This window comes from Copadichromis virginalis, linkage group LG15 (assembly GCF_057382275.1).
Source record: "Copadichromis virginalis isolate Kocher_CV1m ecotype Utaka linkage group LG15, C_Virginalis_male_GT1.1, whole genome shotgun sequence".
NCBI classification, from domain to species: Eukaryota; Metazoa; Chordata; class Actinopteri; order Cichliformes; family Cichlidae; genus Copadichromis; species Copadichromis virginalis.
In genome coordinates, this window is record NC_140632.1 from 26,746,968 (window position 1) to 26,773,354 (window position 26,387).

At 42.1% G+C, this 26,387-nt stretch overlaps 2 protein-coding genes across 5 annotated transcripts in view; both read left to right on the forward strand.

The window, feature by feature from the left end:
- Positions 1–4,923, forward strand: part of cep43 (centrosomal protein 43) — a 42,652-nt gene extending 37,729 nt beyond the window's left edge. For all 4 annotated transcript variants that reach the window (XM_085432739.1, XM_085432740.1, XM_085432741.1 and 1 more), the window contains 2 exons: positions 4,593–4,680; positions 4,755–4,923. In XM_085432739.1, the coding sequence (XP_085288865.1) occupies positions 4,593–4,680; positions 4,755–4,835 (169 nt within the window). In that variant the 3' untranslated portion in view covers positions 4,836–4,923. The remainder of the gene's footprint in view (positions 1–4,592; positions 4,681–4,754) is intronic.
- Positions 4,924–4,978: 55 nt separating this feature from the next.
- On the forward strand, positions 4,979–16,206 carry ccr6a (chemokine (C-C motif) receptor 6a). Its single transcript, XM_085432743.1, has 2 exons — positions 4,979–7,931; positions 13,399–16,206. The coding sequence occupies exon 2, from the start codon at positions 13,449–13,451 to the stop codon at positions 14,637–14,639; it is 1,191 nt and encodes a 396-aa protein (XP_085288869.1). The 5' UTR covers positions 4,979–7,931; positions 13,399–13,448; the 3' UTR covers positions 14,640–16,206.
- Positions 16,207–26,387: the final 10,181 nt, after the last annotated feature.

Genomic DNA, 26,387 nt, shown 5'->3' on the forward strand with positions numbered 1-26,387 from the left:
CTGTGTATCTAATAGAGCATACACTAAGGTCTCTCTCTCTGGAGTGGTGGTTGAAGAAACCCACACAGGCACGATCATGGATGTGCTCCCACCATCTCCTCTGTCCATGCAACAAGAAAGTGCAGATACGTTTTCTTCTGCCTGCATTCTATGTGATGATGTGTTCACTGGAGTCTTTGGACGGTCTTCGTGAAGAGCTGTTGGATGATGTTTTTTTACAAACTCCGCAAGTCGCCTTGCGCTTACAGTCTTTTGAATTGTGTCCTCTTCTGAGACAACCAAAGCACAGGTTATTGTCAAGTATGAACTTTCTTTTGTTCTCCACGGACATTTTAGCAAAGATCTGGCATTTGTGAATAGAATGGCTTTCTCTACAGCAAATACATGTGCCTGTATCCTGTGGTTGTTCTCTCTGATGCTTTCACATTTGTGATGTATGCATTAGCTTTTGGACGCTTTATGTCTCTAGCTGACCTTTCTTCAGTGTGTTTCAAGGCATGAAATGATGTTACAGGATTGCATGCAACTTCCGCTTCTTGTGCAACAAAATCAGCAAATTGTTTGAAGCTTGGATATTCTTCTTTTTGCTGTAACTGCACTGTGACGCGACGATTCCAACGAGAAGTCACCCAGTCAGGAAGTTTTTGGAGCAATTTTTGATTCTCTTCACAGTCATTTAACACCTGCAGTTCTTTGATGTATGGCATAGCATTGCTGCAGGCTGTCAGAAAATCACTAAATTGTCTCAGTTTAAGTGACTCTCTTGAACCAATCTTTGGCCAGTTGTTCAGTTTTTCCCTAAATGCACGCTGAATTATAAAGGGGTGGCCATACCGAGCATTCAAAGCTTCCCAAGCTTGGTCATATGCTTCGTCATCCTTTCTGTAAAAGCTTCCCTCCAATACAGACCGTGCTTCTCCACTGATGTATTTGCGTAGGTAGAACAACCTGTCAGCTGGATTTGTGCATCGCCGCTCTATCAAAGCTTTGAAACTAGTGCTCCACTCTAAGAACTTAAGTGGGTCCCCTGAGAAGACTGGGGGCTCAGGTGCAGGAAGTCTGGTGAGGACCATTGTGTCATGCAAGGCTTGCATTAACAATGACTCATTGTTATTATTGTTTGGTTGTTCATTGTTATTATTCTTGTAGGTTTGCTCTGGTATGATTTCTTCAGGAGCTAATGGAGGACAACTGACTACCGCACTGTGTGCGCTTTTGTCTTCTCCACAGGCTTCACTTGAATCTGCTTGAGAATAAGCCTTTAGCTTTGCAGTTATTTCCTGAAGATCTCGCTGATTTTCTAGTCTTTTAAGCTCTTGCCTTTGTGTAGCAATAGCCTCCTCCATCTCTATCTCGGCCTGCTTCGCGGCAAGCTGTGCAGCACACTCTGCCTTTTTTACATTGATGCTTTGCTGCTCCGATAAACAGCTTGAGCGGCAGCTACGTACAGAAGGTCGGGAGATTGTAGTCCCAAATATTGACTGAGCATATTCTCTGTCTAGCACCATGTGAAGTCTCGCATTTTCTGCCTTAGCATCAAACTCTTCTTGCCCCACTTCACTCATACGTACTTTAAGTATTCTCATCAAGTCCGCTGTTACTGCTGTGCAGGAATCAATTTTTCTTCTAGTCTCAGTAGAAGGGGCTGACTGCGATCTCATATCTTCGTATGTATTTTTCACTTGTGACTCTAGCCCTTCGACAGTATCCATCATGTCAGCTAATTCCTGGTCAGAGCACTCATCTTTAAGTTTGGAACGTGTAGCTTTAACTTGTTCTTTCCAGCTTTCATATAGTTTGATAAATTTACTCTCCTTCTGAGAAAACTCTTGTTGCTTAAGTTCTAGCATTTTGGGCGTTAACTTTCGCTCCCTTGAGGATTTCCTGGGCTCTAGTCTTGAAGTATTAGAGGCAGGCTTCTTCAACATTATCTGCTTGATTTCTATTTTAGCATGAATATCACCTATGAGTAACTCCAATTTCTCTCTTTCGACATCATCAGTGTGTAATTTCAATTGTTCATTCAATCTACTTAGCTCTTCCTTAAGGGAATCAATTTGTTCTCTGCATTCTTCAATATGTGATTTTTCTGTGTTTACTGACATTGTACATGTTTCAGCAAACCTGCTGCATAAACAAGTTGTTGCTATATGTACATGCGATCCTGGCAAATATACAATTCTCAGTACAATCTGATTCTTGCAACAATTTGCTTAACTACACCCCTTGTTATTCTTCTTTTAAGTTGAACTCTTAAACATTTTTAGAACACTTTAAACAACACCACTTGTAAAATAAAAGGGAACACTTTGGCTATAATGACAGGTTGGTTACCTTTAACTCAGTACCTTTCTTAAACAAAATAAATTATTATTTTAATAGACCTCTCCAAACTCCAAACCTCTCCATGAAGTTGTGGATATATCACAGCCCAACCTGGCGCTGACTGAAGAGCCGTTATCTTTTCCTTGAAGACCGCCAGGGATTTTACAGTTCTTGCTGTGTGCAGCGGCAGAGATTTGCAGAGCTGTAGTTTATGATGGTCAATGTCGCCCTCTATTGGTGAAGTCGTGGTCGTTGCCGTCCAAAGCGCCAATAATGGTGTTTCCTCTTTTTAAGTTTGCAAGCCTCTTTTCCGCTGTGTTCTCGAACCACACACACTGCGCTGTCAAGAACGTTTCTTCTTTTCTTATTCTGGAACATGCATTGCTTCTAACGTCGAACTTCCAGCCACGTTGGCGGTACGTTTTCACTGTAACTACAGGGGTCCAACAAAGAATGGCCACGCATCATACTGATGTCTTCGGAAATTTATTTCTCTCTCTCTCTCACTCTTATTGTCTTCAGACACCGTGAAAACTGAAGAAACACAAAGTTTACAACATAAATGTTTTGAGCTTTTCAGTCTCTCATATCAGTGTCCATAAACAGTCTTGTGCAAGCAGAACAGAAAAATGCACAATAATGGATATCACAAAAAATGTCCTCTCATTACCAGTGTAGAACACGTATGCAACATTATACAAACAATATACATGAAACCATACCGTGTGCGCCTCTTGGACCACATGCAGAATAACATTAACGCTGAGGCTGTAGATGCATCTGTAGCCATGTATCCATGCTAGCTCCACAATGCCATGGTTGTGCTCTCAACCAAACTCTGGTCATGTGACAATTACAAACTTTACCTCATACAAACTTTACAGCACTTTACATATTTAACAAACCCATATTTTGTAATCACATATTTTAGACATGTTTTTTAATTAATGTTACACTTTTATCATCTTATCTTGTAAATAAAAGAACTAAATTAAGCATGAATCTATCACAGAAACATGAAATAACCAACTTTATTTTAACTGTCTCAGGGACAGTTACAGTAACATTAGTCTTCACTCCTATGCTGACGACACTCAGATCTATCTTTAGCTAAAGAGAAACAGTTCTGCCTCGCTAGAACCTTTATTTCAGTGTCTCGTCGAAGTTGAGGCCTGGATGGCCTCTAATTTCCTTAATTTCAACGAAAATAAAACTGAAGTGATCGTTTTTGGACCAAGTTGCAATTCTAGAACCTCACATTTTAATTTTCGCAGTTTAAAACCTTTTATCAAATCGCATGCTAAAAATTTGGGGGTTATATTTGACAATAAGTTCACCTTTGAGAAATAGATTATCTTAGTTGTACAGCGGTCTTTCTTTAAACTGAGGCTTTTATCCAAGGTGAGATCTTTTTTTTGTCCTTTAAAAACCTAGAACGGGCAATTCATGTTTTCATCCTATCCCAACTGGACTACTGTAATTCTTTATATTCTGGCATTAGTCAGACTTGTCTTTCAAGGCTCCAGCTGTTCCAGAATGCTGCTGCTTGTCTTTTGACACGAACGAAGAGAAATGAACATATCTCCCCGGTGGTTGCCTCGCTTCACTGGCTCCATGTACGTTTTAGAATCAATAAACAAAAACCTTGGTAACTTATGAAGCACTGAATGGACAGGCCCCAGGGTATCTGTCAGACCTACTGCAGCCTTATACGCCCCCTAGAACTCTTAGATCGGATAATATTTTGCTCTTGGGCACACCAAGGTCGAGGTTGGTTTTTGGAGGTGATTGTACATTTGCAGTCGTGGCATCTAAATTGAGGATTGATTTGCCTCTCCACATTAGACTGGTTCCTACCCTCAACCTTTTTAAATCCTATCTTAAAACACATTTCTACTCACTGGCTTTTAATTCTGCATGAGAGTTAGTTACTTATTTATTTGTTATTAGCTGTTTGGTATTGATGTTAATTGATATTGCTATTTTATTGTGTAATTTGTATGTTTGTACAGCACTTTGGTCAACACCACTGTTGTAATTAAAAGTGCTATATAAATAAATAAATAAATAGAAATAGAAAGTAGTTGAAACCTTCCACACCTTTACAGCAGCTGTTCAGATTCAGCTCGAAGGAACAGAGGACAGATGTGTTGCTGACCGCAGTGCCACAGAGCCACTGTCATGTTTTGCATTAAAGTGATATCTGTCCTGCGGTCAGGCTGAGCAGGTGGAGGATTGTCTCACTTTTTTTTCTTCTATTTGTTTAGTCACCGCTCTGAGTTCTCCAAGAGCGAGCTGAGCATCGGCGAGGAGATCGAGGAGGTTTCCATTGAGGGCCCCGACCACAGCGACAAGGTGAGACCATGCCCCTGCAGCTCCACCTGTAGCTCCACTTGCAGCCTCAGGCTCATTTCTGTCTCTGTCCACAGGTGGATGAATCCACTCAGGACGTCAGCATCTCCCAGCTCAGTCAGAGTCATGGAGCCGACTACATGGAGGACGTGAGCTGAGCCTCCCATCATGCACCTCTTCTTTATATCCTGATATTTAAGCTTGTACAGTCTCAGTGAAGAATAAAGCTCTGTGTTCATAAATCAATACATCCTCCCTGGGTTTTAGTGTGTGTGTGTGTGTGTGTGTGTGCGTGCGTGCGTGCGTGCGTGCTATCATGACCGTTGCTCAGGGGGTTGGGAAGCGCATCTGTAACCGGAAGGTCGCTGGTTCGATCCCCGGGCTCTCCGTCCTGGTCATTGTGTCCTTGGGCAAGACACTTTACCCTGCTGCCTACTGGTGTTGGCCAGAGGGGCCGATGGCGCGATATGGCAGCCTCGCTTCTGTCAATCTGCCCCAGGGCAGCTGTGGCTACAACTCTCACATTCATGTGAATGTGAGAGTGAATGAATAGTGGCATTGGGTGCCTTGAAAAGCGCTATATAAATCCAATCCATTGTTATTATTATTCAATGAGTGTTTAACATCGCTGTGGACAAATTTTGGCCCACTAGTCTTTACCCAGTAAGCTTTAGGGCAGGAAATGATGATGGCCATCAGAACCATGAATTCCGCTCTGTACCAGAAAATGGTCGAAGGCAGAATTCATGGTTTGTCCTGAAGCTGCAGTGTTAGCAGACCATCACACTACCACCACCATGTTTGACTGTTGCTGTGATGTCTTTATGAAATGCTGTTAGTTTGACGCAGGACTCAAATGCTTCACAAAGTTCAGCTTTTGTCTCTTCAGTCCACAGAATATTTCGATTCCGTTTTATTTATACAGCACCAAATCACAGCAACAGTCGCCTCACAGCACTTGATATTGTAAGGTAGACCCTACAGTAACATATACAGAGAAAAACCCAACAATCATATGACCCCCTGTACACTTTGGCAACACTGGGAAAGAAAAACTTTCTTTTAACAGGAAGAAACCTCGGGCAGAACCAGGCTCAGGTAGGGGCGGCCATCTGCCACGAACGATTGGGGTGAGAACAGGATAAAAGACATGCTGTGGAAGAGAGCCAGAGATTAATAAGTATGATTCAGTGCAGAGAGGTCTATTAACACATAGTGAGAGAAGAAGAAACACCCAGTGCATCATGGGAATCCCACACCTATTGCAACATAACTCATGGTCACCTGATCCAGCTCTAACTATATACTTTAGCAAAAAGGAAAGTATGAAGCCTAATCTTAAAAGTAGAGATAGTGTCTGTATCCTAAACCCAAACTGGAAGCTGGTTCCACAGAAGAGAGGCCTGAAAAGGCTCTGCCTCCCATTCTACTTTTAAATACTCTAGGAACAACAAGTATCCTAAAAGTAATAAATGCATGAACTAGTTTTTCAGCGTCACTCTGAGACAGGATATTTCTAATTTTAGAGGTATTACACAAATGGAAGAACGCAGTCTTACATATTTGTTTAATATGTTCATTGAAGGACATGTCCTGGTCAAAAATGACTCCAAGGTTCCTCACAGTGTTACTGGAGGCCAAGGTAATGCCATCAAGAGTAAGAATCTGGTTAGATACCATATTTCCAAGATATTCAGGGCCGAGTACAATAACCTCAGTTTTATCTGAATTAAGAAGCAGAAAGTTAGCGGCCATCAGGGTCTTTATGTCTTTAAGACATACTCATCACTGCAGTTTAACTTATTGGTGTGTGTTATCTGGCTTCATGGATAGATAAAGTTGGGTGTCATATTCATAGCGAAAATGTATGCTATGCATTCTGTTGATACTGCCTCTAAATGAAAGACTCTAAATGAATATCAATGGTACTGAAAGTAGTTGTAGGTAATGTTACATCTGAGATGATTATGAGTCATTTTTTTTTTCACTTTTTGTCAGCCTGGCTACAGTGCTGAAGAGAAACCTCGGGTTGTTCTTATTTTCTTCAATCAGTGATGAATAGTAAGATGTTCTGGCTTTGAGGAGGGCTTTCTTATAAAGCAACAAACTATTTCTCCAGGCTCTGCAGGTCTGTCCTCAGGGTGTGTGCCGCATTACGGAGGGAATCTTCCTTTTTACATCTCTATTGAATATTCACTCTGCTGCTGTGCGTGAGGGAGGTCAGCTTTTCTTTTACAGATATGAACATGGTAATGACTGTTCTCCCTCCCAATAAAGAATAAACCTGCAGGCCTATGCAAGCTTATAATGATGTTCTTAGTTTATACACGGGCAAAGCTTACTTACAGCATGTGTTTGTATGTAAATATAATTACACTGTAATTTTACAGAAAATCTAAACATGTAATGATGCCATAGACTGTGTTACTACATGTTTCTGACACGTCTGTAATGCTGAGCGGTCCATGCAGAACTATATTAAAGCTGAGAGTCTGAACGTCACTGATGGTCTGAGAGTCATCTGAGGCGAAGCAAAACTACAAACAATAAATCATGTGTAATGCTGCTATGGCACTTTTAACCCCCCACAGCACGAGAGGAACCACAACAGGAAACCGACACAACAGATAATACAAAAATGATTTTTATCAGCAAACACACACACACACACAGCCTTTAATCTTACAGCAGCGACCCCCAAATGTTATAATGCTCTGTCTCCACAGGAGATATAAATAAAGTTCAGTGTGAGTAAAGACGAAGTGACAAGACCTTGAGCAGAAAAATGGAACAATTCTGACTTTTATTTTATTTCTTTTATCAAACTGTGAGAGGAAGCTGAGACGAAGAGCTGACATCACAGTAATGTGTGCTGAGCCGGGCACACACACACACACACACACACACACACACACACACACACACACACACACACAGAGGGCAGGGTAAAGAGGAAGGCTCGCACTGGGGTTTCTCACTGCTTTGTAGTTCTCTTTAATTGCAGCGCTTAGTGTTTGTTGGATGCTGTGCAGCTGCATCATCGCCCTCCTCATCCTTGTCTTCACCTGTGTGGCCTCAGCAGCCAGCTTCATCATCCACCGCCACACCTGTGAGTTTTCTCTGACTGGAGTTTTTGCTGTAGCGCTGACTTGAACGGTCAGACCCCAGCTTCTCCACATTGCTCTGCAGGCTGTGTCAACATTTCAGGCTGGAAACAGAGGCTGAAGCTCAGAGGTGGCACTTTGAACCTTCAGGTGTGTTTTTCCTGCTTTTCAATACAGCATGAGAGAAAGTTTGAGGTTAAACTCTGTTAAATGATGTAATGTGTGATATTTTTTAGATAAGATCAGGTGTGGTGCAGTGAGGCGTTTTCTGTTGATCGAATCGATAAGACAACGTTTCCCTCTGAATGGCACGTTCTGTCAGCTGCTCGCATGAGCACAGAAACCACACAGTAAATTCCTCTTTACTGCATCAAGAACAAAGTTTAATCAAAGAGAAACTGAGTCCATCAGCTGTGCAGCATCTCTGCAGCTCAGAAACATTGTCGTTAAATCACTGCAGGATAAAGTTTGTGCTTGCTGGAAGAAGAGGTTGCCGTCAGATGCAGGTTAATGATTGTCAACAGAAACATCAAAGCAGAAAATATCATGTTTATACTTTATCTGATTTTTAAACTTTGAAAAACAAAGAAATAAAAACCGTTAGAATCAATTTAACACGTTTTCTGGAGCCTGAACTTTTCCACTTGTCAGAAACGCTCAATAACCTCTGGCCTACCCAAATGTGGGTGAGTGGCTACTCTCAGAAGGACTCTAAGTATAAACGTGCGAGCCCAGGCAAGCTCCAAGCTGTCATGAACTGCCAGCTCACATTTCTCCACAAGCAGAATAGAAATCTTCCCATGAGCCTTGGTGGAACGGCGATGCGGCATCTGTGTCGTGCAGGTTAAACTGATCTTAAAGGAGAAATAAATAGTTCCTCAAACACCTCGGGTTCCTGCTCTGCACTTCTGCTCCCAGGGCCCTCGGCTCTAATTTGTCCCCTCAGACTTCCTGTATTTCAAATGTCACCTGCGGGGAAGCGAAAGGTCCAGAAGACCTCAGACGATTTCATCCACCACGCTGCCCCAAACATCGGACGTGCGAGTGGTGGGAAACGGCCACTTCTCGTTTGTGTCTTTCTGTCACCTGCTCAGGTGTTTGTGAATTAACTTCCTGAAAACCAGCAGCTGATCTCAGGCCAGCATTGAGCACACCTGCCCGCATACTCCAAATAATCTATTACATTTCCCGTCCTGTGATTAATGGACTGACTGAACTTTATTTAAGGCACAAACACACCTGTCAAATCAAAAATCAATTAAAAACACAATAAAAATATAAAAGCAAGACTTTCAAATAAATATAATTGCATTAATTTAACATAAGAAAATAATAAAGATAAAAATAAAAACTGTAGACTACATGAGACTATATTCAGTTTAGTTTTATTTATACTTTTTATTTATACCAAATCAGAACAAAAGCTTAAAAACACAATAAATAAATACAGTTATATTAATTTAACCTATGCAAATGATAAAGAATTATAATAAAGAAAAGAAGACAATACAAAATAAACCAGACTATTAAACAAAATGAAGTTTAAAAGAAAACTAAAGGTATAAAAATCAAATAAGAAGAATACAATAAAATACAGCAAACTGCAGAATAAATAAATTACACAAAGGTAAAAATATAAAGATATAAAAATGAAAATACATCAAATAAAAATGAAAAATGAAATTACATTAAAAAGATGATAAATAAAAGTTACTTTTCATTACTTTTGCTCACACTGGGTGATTACAGCTGGTAACATGAAATGAACTTGACTCGTGCCTTGCATTCATAGAGCATTTAGTGACATTTGGACATTTATTGATGACTAACTGCAGCTAAAGGTTAGGAGGAAGTTCTCTTATTTACAGGAAGCACATCGATAAAAAAACACACCTGAGCCTGTCAGTTAGACACACCTGGCTCTTTCGGCTCGACTTTAATCTTTGCCGCTCTCCGATGCATCCATCCATATGAATGTGTGCAAATGTAGTTAGACAGCACTCAGTTTAGTGTCAGTGCTTGTGAGAATGGGTGTGATTGGGTGAATGTGGCATGTTGTATAGAGCGCTTTGAGTACTCCGGGAGAGTAGAAAAGCGCTATATAAGAATCAGAATCAGTCCATTTGATATGAAGGTAAAAATGTGAATATGTGAAGAAGAACATAAGAGGGGTAGGTGTTTGTTGGCTGCGGATTGTGGGGGAAGTAACCAGGGGGGAAACCATGCATGCACGAAGTGGGTCACTCGCTGTTTCTGACCTCTTTTCTGCAAACTTCCTGCAAAAGCTCAAACACCTGAAATGGCGTGACGCGCACACCATTGGCACTGCAACAAGCATGTCTTCATCTGAGTTTACGAGCAGCAGCAGCTCAATGTAACCGGTCTCTGCACCACTTTCACACGTTTAACATGTCAAAGTCCCGTTTAGGTTTCAGGACTCGTAGCTCAGCGGGGATGAGTCAGATCAAGAGCAAGCGCTGAAATCTGGAGGCTGTAAAGTGTGTCACTCATTAACATCTCAAAGCTTTCTGTGACTGACACTGTCTGTTTTCTCTTTACAAATCAATCCAGACTTTCCTCAGAAGCTGTTTCCAAAAACATCTCACTGACAGACACCTCAGTCTGTGCTGTAACCAACACTTACCATCAGCCTCACATTGAGCTCAGAACCCAAACGAGGGCCAGGAGCCTCGCAGAGTTCTGCCTAGTTTACAATGACACAACAATGATCACATCACAGTGCAGGAACATGAACATAACACATGCAGAGAACAGCAACGGCAACATGAAAATGAGATAAAACTCATTCTTCAGATTCTTAAGAGGGAGATTATGGGAAAATGGGAACATTTAGAGCATTCAAGTGGACAATGGGACGTTTCAAAGAAATAAGCTTACACCCACTGTGAAGCTTTGTCACTGTGTTTGCATCAAAGTCACCAAAAACAGTGTTTAAATTAATGAATAAGAAGAGTCACTGTGGTATTTTGAAATGCTGTTTCATCAGCCGGAAACATGCCTGCTTCAGGTTAAAGTTATGGTAATAGTGTGGCACTTAGTTCTTGGAGTTGGTAATTTAGGATGACGTGTCTGGGATCCACAGGCAGTTCTGTGGATTTCCAGCTCAGGCTGCTTTCCACTGTCTCACAGCCTTGGACAGTGAACTCATCTTAGTGCTCCTAGAGTTTCACTGCAATAAAACGCTGGTGTTAAAAAGAAACACTGCGCTGGTTTGAGTCGTTTCTCTCTGATAGACTCCAAAAAACAGAGTTGTCATCACACACAGTGTTAGTCATGGAGACCCACAGGTTTCAATGCTGCGACCAATACTTATTCACATCATACATGCATGAGAAAGAGAGAAGGAAGAGCAGGCTAGAATTAAAGGGTGGGTTTGAAAACAGTAGTGAGACTTGCTGTGATGGATAGTTTGAACATGTGCAGAGGGAGACTGGATATATTGGAAAAAAGATGATGAAGATGGAGCTCCCAGGCAGGAGGAGAAGAGGAAGACCTCAGAGGAGGTCCATGGATTTAGTGAAGGAGGAGATGCAGAGGGTTGGTGTGACAAAGGAGGATGCTTGGATAGGAGAAGATGAATGCACATGATCACATGGCTAGAGAAAGGAGCTGAAAAACAAGAAGAAGAATTAAATTCTCTTGTGCATTACCATTAGAAATATCCTGTCTCAGAGTGATGCTGAAAAACTAGTTCTTGCATTTATTACTTGTATAATACTTGTTCTTCCTTAGGCTTCAAATTTTCCTTTTTGCTAAAGCATATACAGGGAGTGCAGAATTATTAGGCAAATGAGTATTTTGTCCACATCATCCTCTTCATGCATGTTGTCTTACTCCAAGCTGTATAGGCTCGAAAGCCTACTACCAATTAAGCATATTAGGTGATGTGCATCTCTGTAATGAGAAGGGGTGTGGTCTAATGACATCAACACCCTATATCAGGTGTGCATAATTATTAGGCAACGTCCTTTCCTTTGGCAAAATGGGTCAAAAGAAGGACTTGACAGGCTCAGAAAAGTCAAAAATAGTGAGATATCTTGCAGAGGGATGCATCACTCTCAAAATTGCAAAGCTTCTGAAGCGTGATCATCGAACAATCAAGCGTTTCATTCAAAATAGTCAACAGGGTCGCAAGAAGCGTGTGGAAAAACCAAGGCGCAAAATAACTGCCCATGAACTGAGAAAAGTCAAGCGTGCAGCTGCCAAGATGCCACTTGCCACCAGTTTGGCCATATTTCAGAGCTGCAACATCACTGGAGTGCCCAAAAGCACAAGGTGTGCAATACTCAGAGACATGGCCAAGGTAAGAAAGGCTGAAAGACGACCACCACTGAACAAGACACACAAGCTGAAACGTCAAGACTGGGCCAAGAAATATCTCAAGACTGGTTTTTCTAAGGTTTTATGGACTGATGAAATGAGAGTGAGTCTTGATGGGCCAGATGGATGGGCCCGTTGCTGGATTGGTAAAGGGCAGAGAGCTTCAGTCCGACTCAGACGCCAGCAAGGTGGAGGTGGAGTACTGGTTTGGGCTGGTATCATCAAAGATGAGCTTGTGGGGCCTTTTCGGGTTGAGGATGGAGTCAAGCTCAACTCCCAGTCCTACTGCCGGTTTCTGGAAGACACCTTCTTCAAGCAGTGGTACAGGAAGAAGTCTGCATCCTTCAAGAAAAACATGATTTCCATGCAGGACAATGCTCCATCACACGCGTCCAAGTACTCCACAGCGTGGCTGGCAAGAAAGGGTATAAAAGAAGAAAAACTAATGACATGGCCACCTTGTTCACCTGATCTGAACCCCATTGAGAACCTGTGGTCCATCATCAAATGTGAGATTTACAAGGAGGGAAAACAGTACACCTCTCTGAACAGTGTCTGGGAGGCTGTGGTTGCTGCTGCACGCAATGTTGATGGTGAACAGATCAAAACACTGACAGAATCCATGGATGGCAGGCTTTTGAATGTCCTTGCAAAGAAAGGTGGCTATATTGGTCGCTGATTTGTTTTTGTTTTGTTTTTGAATGTCAGAAATGTATATTTGTGAATGTGGAGATGTTATATTGGTTTCACTGGTAAAAATAAATAATTGAAATGGGTATATATTTGTTTTTGTTAAGTTGCCTAATAATTATGCACAGTAATAGTCACCTGCACACACAGATATCCCCCTAAAATAGCTAAAACTAAAAACTAACTAAAAACTACTTCCAAAAACATTCAGCTTTGATATTAATGAGTTTTTTGGGTTCATTGAGAACATGGTTGTTGTTCAATAATAAAATTATTCCTCACAAATACAACTTGCCTAATAATTCTGCACTCCCTGTAGTTAGGGCTGGTTCAGGTGACCCTGCACCTGAACCAGCCCTTAGCTGTTAAGTGTTTGCAGAGATGTAGTTGAATAACATGTGGATTTCATTTAATTTTTTATGAAAATACAGAGCTGATTAATGTGCGAACTGAAGATGCTATAGCATTCACACAGCTTCTTCATCATGTGTTCTCTGGTCTTCCTCTTGCCATTGTCTTTGTTTCACTGTGAGTCCATCAGACACATGTGCTGTAGTTTGATGTTTTCTCTCTGCTTGCTTTACAGTGATCTACTCTGCAGAGGATTTGGTGTCCAACCGATCATACCCCACGGAGATGTCCAACCAATCATACACCACGAATATGTCCAACCAATCATACACCACGAATATGTCCAACCAGTCATACACCACAAATATGTCAAACCAAGCATACCCTATGTCGACGTCCAATGATGACAATAATGTCATTGATTACCTAGATTACGGTGGATTTTGTTCATTTCCCAACAACCAGAGTGCGGCGAAGGTGATTGGCCCGTACATCCACTCTATCATCTGCATCCTGGGCTTTGTGGGAAACAGCCTGGTCATTGTTACCTACGCCTTCTATAAGAGGACCAAGTCCATGACTGACATCTACCTGTTCAACGTGGCCATCGCTGACCTGCTGTTCGTGTTGGCGCTGCCATTCATCGTCTACAACGAGCAGTGGTCGTGGCCGATGGGGCAGGTGGCCTGCAAGCTGCTGCGTGGCTCCTATAGTGTGAACTTGTACAGTGGCATGCTGCTGCTTGCCTGCATCAGCACTGACCGCTACATCGCCATTGTCCAGGCTCGGCGTAGTTTCAGACTGCGCTCACTGTCATACAGCCGCGTCATCTGTACCATCGTCTGGATCTTCGCTATACTTGTGTCCGTCCCCAGCTTCTACTTCTACAACTGGTACGAGCCATCACACTTGAGTGATCCTAATAACCAAACGCATGTTTGTGAGTTCAAGTTTAAAGACTCAGAAACAGCCGCTGCGGTGAAGGTGGGCATCCCCAGCACCCAGATCAGCGTGGGTTTTTTTCTGCCACTCTTCATCATGATCTTCTGCTACAGTGCCATCATCATCACCCTGCTGAAGGCCAAAAACTTCCAGCGGCACAGAGCAGTACGGGTGGTGCTGGTGGTTGTGGCCGTTTTTATCATCTGCCACCTGCCTTACAACATAGTGCTGCTGTATGACACGGTCAGCCTGTTTCAGGAGGTCTCGTGTGGTGAGGCGGACATGTTGGAGATGGCCAAGACGGTGTTCCAGACCATTGCTTACATGCACTGCTGCCTGAACCCAGTGCTGTACGCCTTCGTAGGGGTGAACTTCAGGAACCACTTCAAGAGGATCTTCAGGGACCTGTGGTGTCTTGGAAAGAAGTACATGGCCCCACGCCGCTTCTCCAGAGTCACCTCTGACTTCTACATGTCCTCCTCTCGTCGATCGATGGATGGGTCCAGCAACAGTGGCGCTTCTTTCACCATGTGAAGACATCCATGTGTTGATCTCTGAAGCTCCAAGTCTCTAACTCACCTCTCCTGACTCACTTCTGTTTTACCGACGAGATTCTTAATCCAGAGTGAAATATTTTGAAGATAAAAAGATCTAACACCATGCTGCACATCTTGTTGTACTTCATCATTTTAATTGAGAAATATTCCAACTCCTGCATTTGACTGAAGACGAGTCTCCTGCAGAGCCTCCTGCTGTCTGTATTACACAATTGAAGCCCAGAGCTCAACATCTCCTGCAGCTGCAGATGATGAGCTCTAAGCGAGGATAAAAATAACCTTGAAGAGTTTCTCTGACTGATGTGTTCCTGAAAAGACTGATAGCGACTGGAAACTTCCCAACAGGCTGAGTGTTTCCTGTCTTCTGAAGGTCCAGAAAGGATGCAACAGGCTCTGATGTGTAGTCCTGCACACCTGAAATATTCCTGTGCTCAGGTAAAATAGCTATGTGACCTGCATAGGCAGCAATAATCAGCTGCCTCTCCAGTGAGTCCCTCCTCCCACAGCTGAACTACGCCCCCTGGTCCTGGTTCTGCTCATGAACCAGTTCTCCACCTGCTGCACTTTCTGGTTAGAGAGACCCTCAAGAGCAGAACCAGAACTAAACCCACTCTAATCGGACCATCTGTACCAGGAACCCCGACAGCGAGCACATGAATTTTCAAATTAAGAGTGAGGGGGATTGTCCAATCCCCAACACACCTGATCAGCTCATTGTAGTAAACTCGTCATCAGACCAACACCTTCTAGCTCCTTGTCTGGTGACAATGTCTGTGATTGCTTTGTGAAAACTTTTAATGAGCTGTTTTTACTCATATCGCTGCCAGCCACCACCCATCAATGCAGATTAATAAAAGATGGCTGGCATTGCGTGGAGTACTGGTCATCAGGGTCAGGGGTCAGGCTTAGAGTTTGGTTGTGTTCCAGCCAGATGATCAATGTTACAGTGATTCTGTCATGTAAGTGTGTCACACAGTAAAATATATCCATATAAGGGATGAGCCTAAACCTGACCCCTGACCTGTTAGAAGGTTCCTCAGCAGACTAACTGGACATTGACCATTAAAACCTACCAACAAATAACAGCTGATAGGCTCCATCACCCACATTACAGGCATGTTTTCAATCCCTTTTTAAAATTTTGTACCTAAGAATTTTTTTTTAATGTTAATTTGCTGTTTGTCATTTCATTTATATCAGAACTGTGCAAGTAGTCTGCATTGACGTGAATGTGTAATCCTAATCTGCTCACAGGTGATTTCCAGGATTAAGAATTGAAACTTTTCAGAGGTTTTCACATCCTCATTTAAGCCCTGATGAAATACAGGTTTTCAGTTTTAATTTTGTCTCAAGGCTCAAACATTTCAAAAACTCTGCTTTTCTTCATATCCAACTCTTATTTGTTGCAATTCCTCTCATTCTTTTTTTTTAACTGTTCGTGCCTGGGTTTATTTTTATGACACCCAATGTATCCTTTGAATGTAACATTACAGCTCAGTTGTCAGATTTGTGCCTTTCAGAATAAATGCAGTTTATTTCGTCTATTTCTACGAGTCTGAGTTTTTATTTTAACGTCTCTGTGGCTTTAATGGGATTTAAAGCTCTGGTGTTTAAAGGACGTTTACTGATTTCCTTTTAAAGGAGTGCAACAAAATACTTTTAAAGGAGTACTTTGTTGCACTCAGCTGAGTTACGGCATGACCTCAATGTTCAGACTCTTTGCAGAATTAGACTCCACAAAAACAGGATTATGGCTGTATAGGAATTTCTTTTACTTATGTATTAATCACATTATTTTATTGTATAATGCAGTGTTGCAGTGACGTGCCTGTGAGCTCCGCCGGCAGCCAGCTGTGCCAGAGTGACCGAGCCCCAGGCCCAGAGGCCGAGGGCACCCCACCCCCCAAAGGGCCCCGAGTGAGCCCCAGGCTCCAGGCCCCAACTAGCAGCCACCAGGAGTGAGCCGGTGTGTACCTGGACGCCCATCCCCAGACACCAAGAACCACCAATGCACCGATGTCTGAGGGCGTCTGCCACTGGCAGGGGGAGTGGTGGGGGGAGATAGCCTTATGGAGGCCTATCTCCCCCCACCACTCCCCGAGGTATAGAGGCCACTGTGTGTGTCGCTTAGACAGGTGGAGAGAATACATCACTTGTTCGTAAATAGAGAGAAGGAGAGAAAAAAAATGAGTCTGATTATGTGTGTGCATATTTACTAATATGAGTACGCTTGACTTAAGTGTGTGTATCCTATACATCTGTGTGCACTGTGTGATTGATGTAAATGTGCTGCCGTTGAGCGCATGACTGTCCGTGATCATGCTTTACGTATATGTCGAAATAAAGGATGTTGTTTGTGGATGAGTCTGGAAGTAGGTGATGGAAGCAGTGAAAGAAAATAAGAAGAAAGAAACCAAGGACAAGGGTGAGCGGCATAAAAAAGACATGGGAAAAAAGAAAAAAAAAACGAGAAGAAAAAAAATGGAAATATTCCAATTAGACCATTGACGGAGAGTGACAGTGTTAATTCTGCTACGATATCACACTTAAATTGCTGCTGACAGCTCTGCTGACAGTGTAACACTGGGCGGTGAATTCACTGTGTGCAATGCATGTTTTAGCCTCTATCTGACAGTGGAAATTGGAGCGTGTCTCTTCACTAACTGGACCTCTGGACTCCACATACCGAAGTCTCAGTGTCAGTGTTCTGTCATCTGTCCTGCCTTTTGGTAAATAATAAAACCATGTCTGTGACTTGAGTTCACACGCATGAATCAGAAGGACGCACATGAATGATATGACCACACTGAGGACAAACTGTGGATATGTGAGCGTATTAAATCAGACCGATTGTAACAGGGCAGCCCTTAGCGGCTGGAAACACAGTGAGACAGACCAAGGCAAGTGTAGTGGAACAAAGTATTTATTTGCTATATGGCTCTCCTTAAAACAATTAACTTGTCGAGCTTCTTCACAACACAAAAATCCATCCTCTAATGACAACTGGCAGCCTTAAATATGTTCAGCTGTCACAGACTTAACCATTATTCCACTCTCAGGTAAATTCTTAAATCCCAACCTTCCACCACAGTATACAATATATCAATAAGAATAAATAAATACATAAATACATTTTCACATTTACATATTAATAAATACTTCACACTTTAATGTTACACCAAACCCAATATTATAAAAACCCAGAAACCCAAGCACAAAAAGATTCACCACACTCTCTTTACCAATGGTCTCTCCCGGAACCTTTAAATGGTGTCTGGACCCCTGGGGAAACATTTGCCCAAACACCTTGAAGAGGACACAGGCAAGAAAGGTGAGTAATCATTAACTTACAAACACTTATTTGCAACACTTTTCCCTAGATTTCACACACACATTTGCATTAGTTTTCCTTATTGGTAAACCTTAATCACAATCTCAATCACCATTCTTCTCTCCTGACAGACAACCACCACATTCCTTGACGAGGAGCAGCTGTGCAGGATCTGAAATAAGGCCACCAACTGATTTTAAAATTCCCCATAAATAGTCAATAAATATTTAAACTTCTTGTGTGCAAATCCATGCTTAAAGTGCAATGCTCATAAATTGCTTGATAAGGTGCTTTTAATAAAGTGAAAGGTGTGCTCTAAAGTGCTATACAGACAATACAATATAAATAAATGCAGTAAGGGAGTCCTCTTCCTTACACCGATGCATGAGTGAAAAACACAGACTGTCCAACACAGGAGTGTTAAAGTCACAACCTTCATGTACTGATTTGTTTCTGGGCATGAATTTTCATCAGTCCACTGTCACAGTATAATGATACAAACGGGTATGGTATATTTGAAGTGATGTTTTCTACTCTTCATGGTACAATGTGTAACATTTTCACTGCTAGGTGTCAGCAAACTTCAGATTGCAGTTAAGTTGTGTTTTTTTTTAAATGAAGATTTAATAAACACAAATGGTGATAATAACTATTTATTATCACTTTTCCTTTTAACAACCAAATATAACTTCATTTACAAACATTTTGAATCCTGAGATAGGCTGCTTCTACTAAAACCTGACTGCTTCAATAAAACCAGAACAAGTTCCTGTATTTGAATACTTTCCTCCATCCTGCACATAGCAGCTAGCATCACACTGGTAGCGTTAGCACATTTTAAAGACCTATACCACACTAGAAGTAACAACAAGAAAAGTAAAATCAATACACAACATTCTCATAGCTCCCAACTGGATTTTACAAAAATATCTGAGCTTTACTGGCACAGTTCTTGTTGGGTCTGCGCTTCAGCAGCCCTGCTGGTTCAGAAACGTATTCCCGTTAACAAAGCAAGACAAACAGCGACTGATCGGTTTTAACTTGCGCAAGGGAAACCCCGGTCGGTGTCTCAGAAAAGCACTCTGAATCCAACCGCAGATGACTCCGACCCAGGTCTCTGCTTGCCGCCTTTTTATTTAAAGCAGTTACAGTACACACAAGCACCACCCATTGTAAACCCCCCCCCCCCCCCCCCCCATGGTTATAAACGATAAGGCACTGTGTGTGTGTGTGCTCGTGAGTGTGTGTGTTAGTGTTTGGGGGTGCGTTTGTGTGACTTCCTGCTCAGAAAAGGGTCATCTCTCCCACCCTGTACGTGGCTTAACCCCTCTTTAACAGTCTAACCATACACAAACACAGGTGAGGTCATAAAGGGCAGGAAGTAAAACATCCTCACTAAATAAGAAAACAGAACCCTCACATAGGATGTGCCTATAATAAAACACTACAGCCTCCCACACCATTCAACACGCTGGGGAGGGGGTCAGAAACAAAGGGATGTCTTTGATCATACAGTGTGAAACAATGTAGAGATGGTAAGCATAAAATTTTCAACATTTAACAATTCACTCTAACATTTCCCTCCTGTTTTGTCATGCCAGATTATTTCTGTGTAATATATTCTTATCCATACACCACTTGCTTGACATTTTCAGTGCAGGCGTCATTTATACACAGGCTTCTGTCATGTCATTTATTTCATATTGTTGCAAAAGTACATAGTTAACAAATGTATTAGAAATCATTTTAGTTAGCATTGATCTTATACAAAGTAAAATGCATCCTATACATAAGTAAATCAATGTTAACAGTCCAAAAACAGGAGTTAACATTTTCAAAAGAAGATGCCTCCATGGTCCAGACATTAACCAAGCTATCCAGCTTTGTGGTGCATCTCCTCCCGGTGTGCGATTCATCATGTATTTCTGCAGTGTGGTTAAGTTCTGCAGTGCTTCATAAATGTCTCCTCCAGTTGTATATCCATCTGGTAAAAACGTACTACATGTTTCACCTATCAATTTGCATACTCCTCCTTGCGATGCAAGGAGGACCAGCTACTGGTGACTCTACCTTTCCATTCAGGTTCAGGGGAGTTGAGAAGTTGGCAGTATTCCAAGTATGTCTGTGAAGGTTCTCAGTCATCCAGGTCATCGTAGTCAAAGGAGCTTGTAAAGAAAAGCGTTTGGACTTCTTTAAGTTCGGGGCGATCGTGGCTCAAGAGTTGGGAGTTCGCCTTGTAATCGGAAGGTTGTCGGTTCGAGCCCCGGCTTGGACAGTCTCGGTCGTTGTGTCCTTGGGCAAGACACTTCACCCGTTGCCTACTGGTGGTGGTCAGAGGGCCCGGTGGCGCCAGTGTCTGGCAGCCTCGCCTCTGTCAGTGCGCCCCAGGGTGGCTGTGGTTACAATGTAGCTTGCCATCACCAGTGTGTGAATGACTGGATATGTAAAGCGCTTTGGGGTCCTTAGGGACTAGTAAAGCGCTATATAAATACAGGCCATTTACCATTTAAGTTGCTTGAAGACGTTTCACCTCTCATCCGAGAAGCTTCTTCAGTTCTAAGGTCAAATGGTGGGGAGTCCCAGATTTAAACCTAGTGGGAGTATCCCCCCAAAGAGGGACAAAAGGACCCCCTGATGATCCTCTAATCGCCTGAGCCAAGGTGTGAAAATGGGTGTGGGTCCCAATCAGCCAGAGTTTAGGGTGAGATTGCCATGTACCCAATCACTTCATTTACAATGTGTGGGCCATTATCACTATAAATAGTCTATTCCAAGTACGTTTTCCTCCTGGGTGTGTGGCTAAAACAAGCAAACAAACTGTCTCGCTCTCAGTGATACTATACGGCTATAGCCCAGAAGAATGTGTAGACAGTGGCATGTGTGCACAAACATAACAATTAGTCTTGTTGTTTATGTAAGCGGTTGTGTTCATAAACTCCCACCAGTAATTGTTGAAAACCCATGTGGGTACTGGGTGTGGTTTCCTTTGTCCCAGTGTGCTCCTGTCAGCCCACACAGGGTCAACAGGCCCAAGAAGGTGAACAGCACATACCCAGCCATGCTAAGTTGGGTTCAGGATCTGTTGGTTTCTTCACAAGTTTGACACCAAAACGACACTAAAAGTCGCGCACCCTTTGTACCTGGACTTTTTCTGAATGGTCTACCATATATAATCTCAAAGGGTGTCACACCATTCTCTGTCGGAGTAATTCTCATATACATTTTAACTAATTCTATACAGTCTACCCATGTCCTGCCTGTCTCTTCCATTGTGTAATAGGGATTGTCTGCTGGTGTTGTACTACTAAAATGTGAACACCATGTGCTCCTAAAGCTGCCTCTTTTGCAATCTTATCTGCAAAAGCATTCCCTAATGTGACTGGATCATTCCCTCGGGCATGTGCTGCACATTTACAAACAACAATTCTGCTGGGCAATAATACTGCCTCCAGCAAATTTTGCAGGAGCTTGGCATGTTCTACAGGTTTCCCTGTCAAGGTTGTCATACCTCGTCTTGCCCACTGCACTGCAAAGAAATGTAATGTAGCAAATGCATATTGGCTATCAGTGTATATTGTCACATTTTGTTTCTTGGCAGCTTTACACGCTTCCGTTAAAGCTACTATTTCTGCTGCTTGAGCAGACATGGAACATGCTAACTGTCTTACACGGATAACTTTCTCACTATCTACTACAGCAAAACCTGTTTTAGTCTGTCCCTCTGCTGTTGCAAAACTTGAACCGTCAACAAACCAAACCTTTCCCCCAACAAGTGGCATGTCTGTTAAGTCATTTCTTGGTTTACACTCCTTCTCCACGTGCTCTCTACACTCATGAGGAGTGCCCTCATCCTCCGTCGGCAGAAGGGTTGACGGATTCAAAGTTGTGCACCGCTTTATGGTTATGTGTGGTTGTGAGAGTAGCAGTGACATTAAAGACAAGTGTCTTGCAGGTGACAGAAACGTCATTTTAGTGTGCAGCAGTAAAACATCTACCTTGTATGGAACTAGCAGTGTCAAAGGATGAAATAGAACTATTTCCCCACAACATTGTACAGCTTGAGCCGCTGCACATACTGACCTCACACACGCAAAGCGCAAGCAACTGGATCTAATCTTTTAGAATAGTAGGCTACTGGCTTCATTCTTCCCCCGCTGTCTTGTGCTAACATTGAAGTCATGAAACGTCCTTTACAGTCAACTGTTTGGACAAACGGCTTATTATAATCAGGCAATCCTAACACAGTCGAACTTGTCGACAGTTGTTTCAACATGCAAAATGCCTGCTCTCCCTCTGGCTTCCAGCTCAGACTATCTGACATTGCTAAAGACTGGCTATACACCATATCTAACAGTGGTTGAGTCACTTCGGCAAAGTTAGTCACCCAGGAACGACAATAATTAGACAATCCTAGAAACTGCATCGTGTTTCTTTGTCACTGGCCTAGGAGCTGCTAATAGCTGCTTTCCTCTCTGGGTGTATGCTTTTCCCTGCTGAACTGAGCTGGTGACCTAAGAATTTCACCTCCTTTTGTATCCACTGTGACTTTTAAAGTGACGCTTTATTCCCTGTTTTTGTTAGATGTGTCAGCAGCGCCATAGATGTGGTTTTACAATTTTGTTCTTAGTCAGACGCTATCAAAATATCATCCACGTAAACTAGTATCTGTGAATGGGATAGTATTTTGAAATCAGACAAACAATTAGTAATTGCCTGCATAAAAAGGGTAGGGCTGTCACAGAAACCTTGTGGTAATCTAGTGTAGGTGTATTTTTTACCTTGGTGTGTAAATCCAAACCAATCTTGTGAATTCTCATGCACTGGTATGGAAAAGAAAGCATTACTCAGATCTACCACTGTGAAATATGTCATGCCTGGTTTTATCTGATTTAGCAAGGTATGGGGGTCTGGGACACATGGTGCAATACTCTCTACAGCTTGATTTACAGCCCTTAAGTCTTGAACCAGGCACCACGACTGGGAATCTGCTTTTTAAACTGGAAAAATGAGCATGTTACATGCTGCATTTGGGGCTTCTACCAGTATTCCTGCTTTAATCATGTCTTCTACTACAGGCTTGATCCCTACTTCTGCATCTGGTTTGAGGGGATATTGTTTCACTCTGGGTCTATATGAGGTTTTAGGCTGTAATTACTACTGGGTTTGCTGTTATCATTAACCCTACATCAGTCTTCCCTTTTGACCACAAAATGTCTGGGATCTGTTTGAGCTCAGGGTGATCATTTAAATCTACCATATATCATTCTGCTGTTTCATTCTCACTTCCCTGTAAGTGTATCTGTGGTGTTGCATGTGTCACCCATCCCAGTTTCTTACGGAAGATACTGTTGTGCATATCTGCCTCCCATTCCCCTGCAGCTTGCTGCCACTCAGTGTGCTCTCCCTGCTCCACTAAGAATGCCAAATCTCTTCACTCAGCTGTGCTACACTTAACAAAACATGTGGCACCTTTCCCTTAAAACGTTGTTGAGCTGCTTCAGAAATTATCGCACTGCATCCTGCCATTTGTTTTTCATCAGTGTATATTGCATTTACAGTAATTCTTTGAGGACCTAATTTCATTACTTTTTCAGTGTAGGCCTCATCAGGTCCTGGTGTAGTTTTAAAACTAAGTGTGATATGCATTTCATCTGGCACCTGTCTATGATAGCCCTCAGCTAATCTCTCCTCAGCTGTGGTCAACATTTTATGGCTTATCTGGTCTGGTTTAGAGGTTAACAGGTCAAGCGTCCAGTAGTAATGTACATCCCCACTGCCCTGGTGAACCATTGTTTCAGCAGTTTCTGTATATGTATATATGTATGTATATATATGTATGTATGTATGTATATATATATATATATATATATATATATATATATATATATATATATGTATATATCGTTGCACCCCTAGTATATATATGTATATATATATATATATATATGTATGTATATATATATATATATATATACATACATACATACATACATATATATATATATATATATATATATATATATATATATATGTATGTATATATATATATATATATATATATATATATTAGGGGTGCAACGATACACAAAATTCACGGTTCGGTTCGGTTCGATACTTTGGTGTCACGGTTCGATATTTTTTCGATACAAAAAAATGTTCATGCATTTTTAATTTGTCATTTATTAAAATTATAAATATATATTTTAACTCAAAAGTACAGTTTTTAAATTTAACCCTAACCCTTGTGCGTGTTTTTTATTGTGACAGCGAATGCGCACCTGCGGACCACTTATGTGCAGCCCTGGTTATTTAGCTCATCATATCGCAGCCACAGAAATTCTTTTGTCCATGAAACCATAAAGCTGCACTTTCTTTTTGCCTTATAGTCTGATTTGTCATAACTTCTCCGTTTTGTGGTAAGCTTTTCTTTGGCTGTCACTTCTTCACCCTGACCTGTCTTATTTGGCTCAGCAGAACTGAAATGCTTTTACACGCTCACTCACATAAGCTCAGCGATTCTCTGCGCGATCAACCTCTCACATGTTTAAGCTTGCTGCGGGAGATTTCACTTGTCATGTTTGCATAGTAAGCTAACGATTAATAAGACGATGTCAGAGGAATTGGTGCACAAATTATCATCACTCACAGATCAGTGCTGTCGCTCTCTATACACAGTTCGCACGATTGCAAAGTGAAAGCAAAAAAACAAGCGCAAATTCAAACGCGACTTCAATATGTCACATATTGACAGTGGCTCACCGATGCCAATGACATAATTACCCAGCTACATTTCTGAAAGAATGCAAAAGCATTGACATATATTTTTCCTACAATAGCCCGACGGGCAGGGAAGAGAAAGATTTTGGTAGCCCGACTGAAAAAAATCGCTAGCTCCAGGACGTCGGGCTAGCGATATTGCGAGCCCTGTATCTGATTGAGGAATCACTCATCTTTGGAAAAGAGAGTTTATTACAGAGAAATGGCTCTTTCCAAAATAAAAGCTATACTATCCGCTTCTTCTGGGGTATATTCTCAGCAGCATAAGGAGAATCATGTGCTAACAGCTGTCTAAATGACTCGGCTAAAGTTAGTAGCATGCTTGCTTTTTTTTGTCTGCTTCCACTTGTCTTTGCACTAGGATGATGTCGGCGTAAATGTGCAGTCATATTCGTTGTGTTCCCACTAGTGCTTTCAGGTTAATCTCGTTGAAATGACCTTAACGCCACAACACGGCAAATCTCCGTTAACGAGCTACCGCCGATCGCTCCGTGCATGGGGCTAGACGGCCAACACGTTAACGAGCTAACTGCGCTAACACACTAGTTCACACCAATGTAACTGAGCATTGCATGGCACATCCAACATACTGTTTTACTTTAGTCCATGACTCGCTTACCTTCAGGGTCATACGTCACATGAAAACCAAAATAATTCCAAACGCCAGATCTGAATGAGGTTCAATTTGCCTGTTGCAAGTAGAGCTTAACTTCTGTCTCGCTAGCTTGCCCTGCGCTCTTCCTTCTGACTATGCTGTCTGTGTTGAGCGCTCAGTGGATCTGCGCTCGACAGTGCAGCCTAGGCGGAGTAGTCGAACACAGATTCACTGAGCGCTCAACACAGACAGCATCGTCAGAAGGAAAATTGATAAAATAAATTACAAATGTTGTATTGTTCGATACATATGCGCACCGAACCGAAAGCACTGTATCGAACGGTTCAATATCGATACGAATATCGTTGCACCCCTAATATATATATGTGTGTATATATATATATATATATATATATGTATGTATATATATATATATATAAAAAGGGGTTAAAATACTAAAAGAATCAATATCTGTGGTGCCTACTGATACAGAAAAGATTAAAACAAAAAACCAAAACCATCGACAGCCGCAGCAGTCAGTCTGTCGACTTACACCAGGTTAAAACAAATTAAAACACACTGATGTGTCGGGTCCTTTGCCCGCAGCCAGAAATCCACCTGGCAAAGCAGCAGCTCGGTACTCTGTCCACAAGTTCGTGTCACACCCTAATAAATGTGGGTCAGTGGCGATGAAGTCCAATATACCGTTCTCACGGGAGCAATGTTTCCCACCGTTCTAACAGAAGTTTAGGGGAGGACCCGTATCAGACTTTCATAGACAGGCGTTAAAAAACACCAACTTGCCCAACTCGGACCAAGCACTCGCAGCTTCAGGTTTACAGAGGAATACCCAACTGCCCACACCTGCGCTTATGAAAGGAGCAAAGACCCGCTCCGCCCACCAGGGGCGGTCCCAAGTCTCCAGGTCTCACCTGTCACATTCTGAAACATTTATATTAAGCAATTATCTTTTTGACCTTGTGAAACGAATTTTGTGGTTAAAATGGAGGAACAAGAAAGAG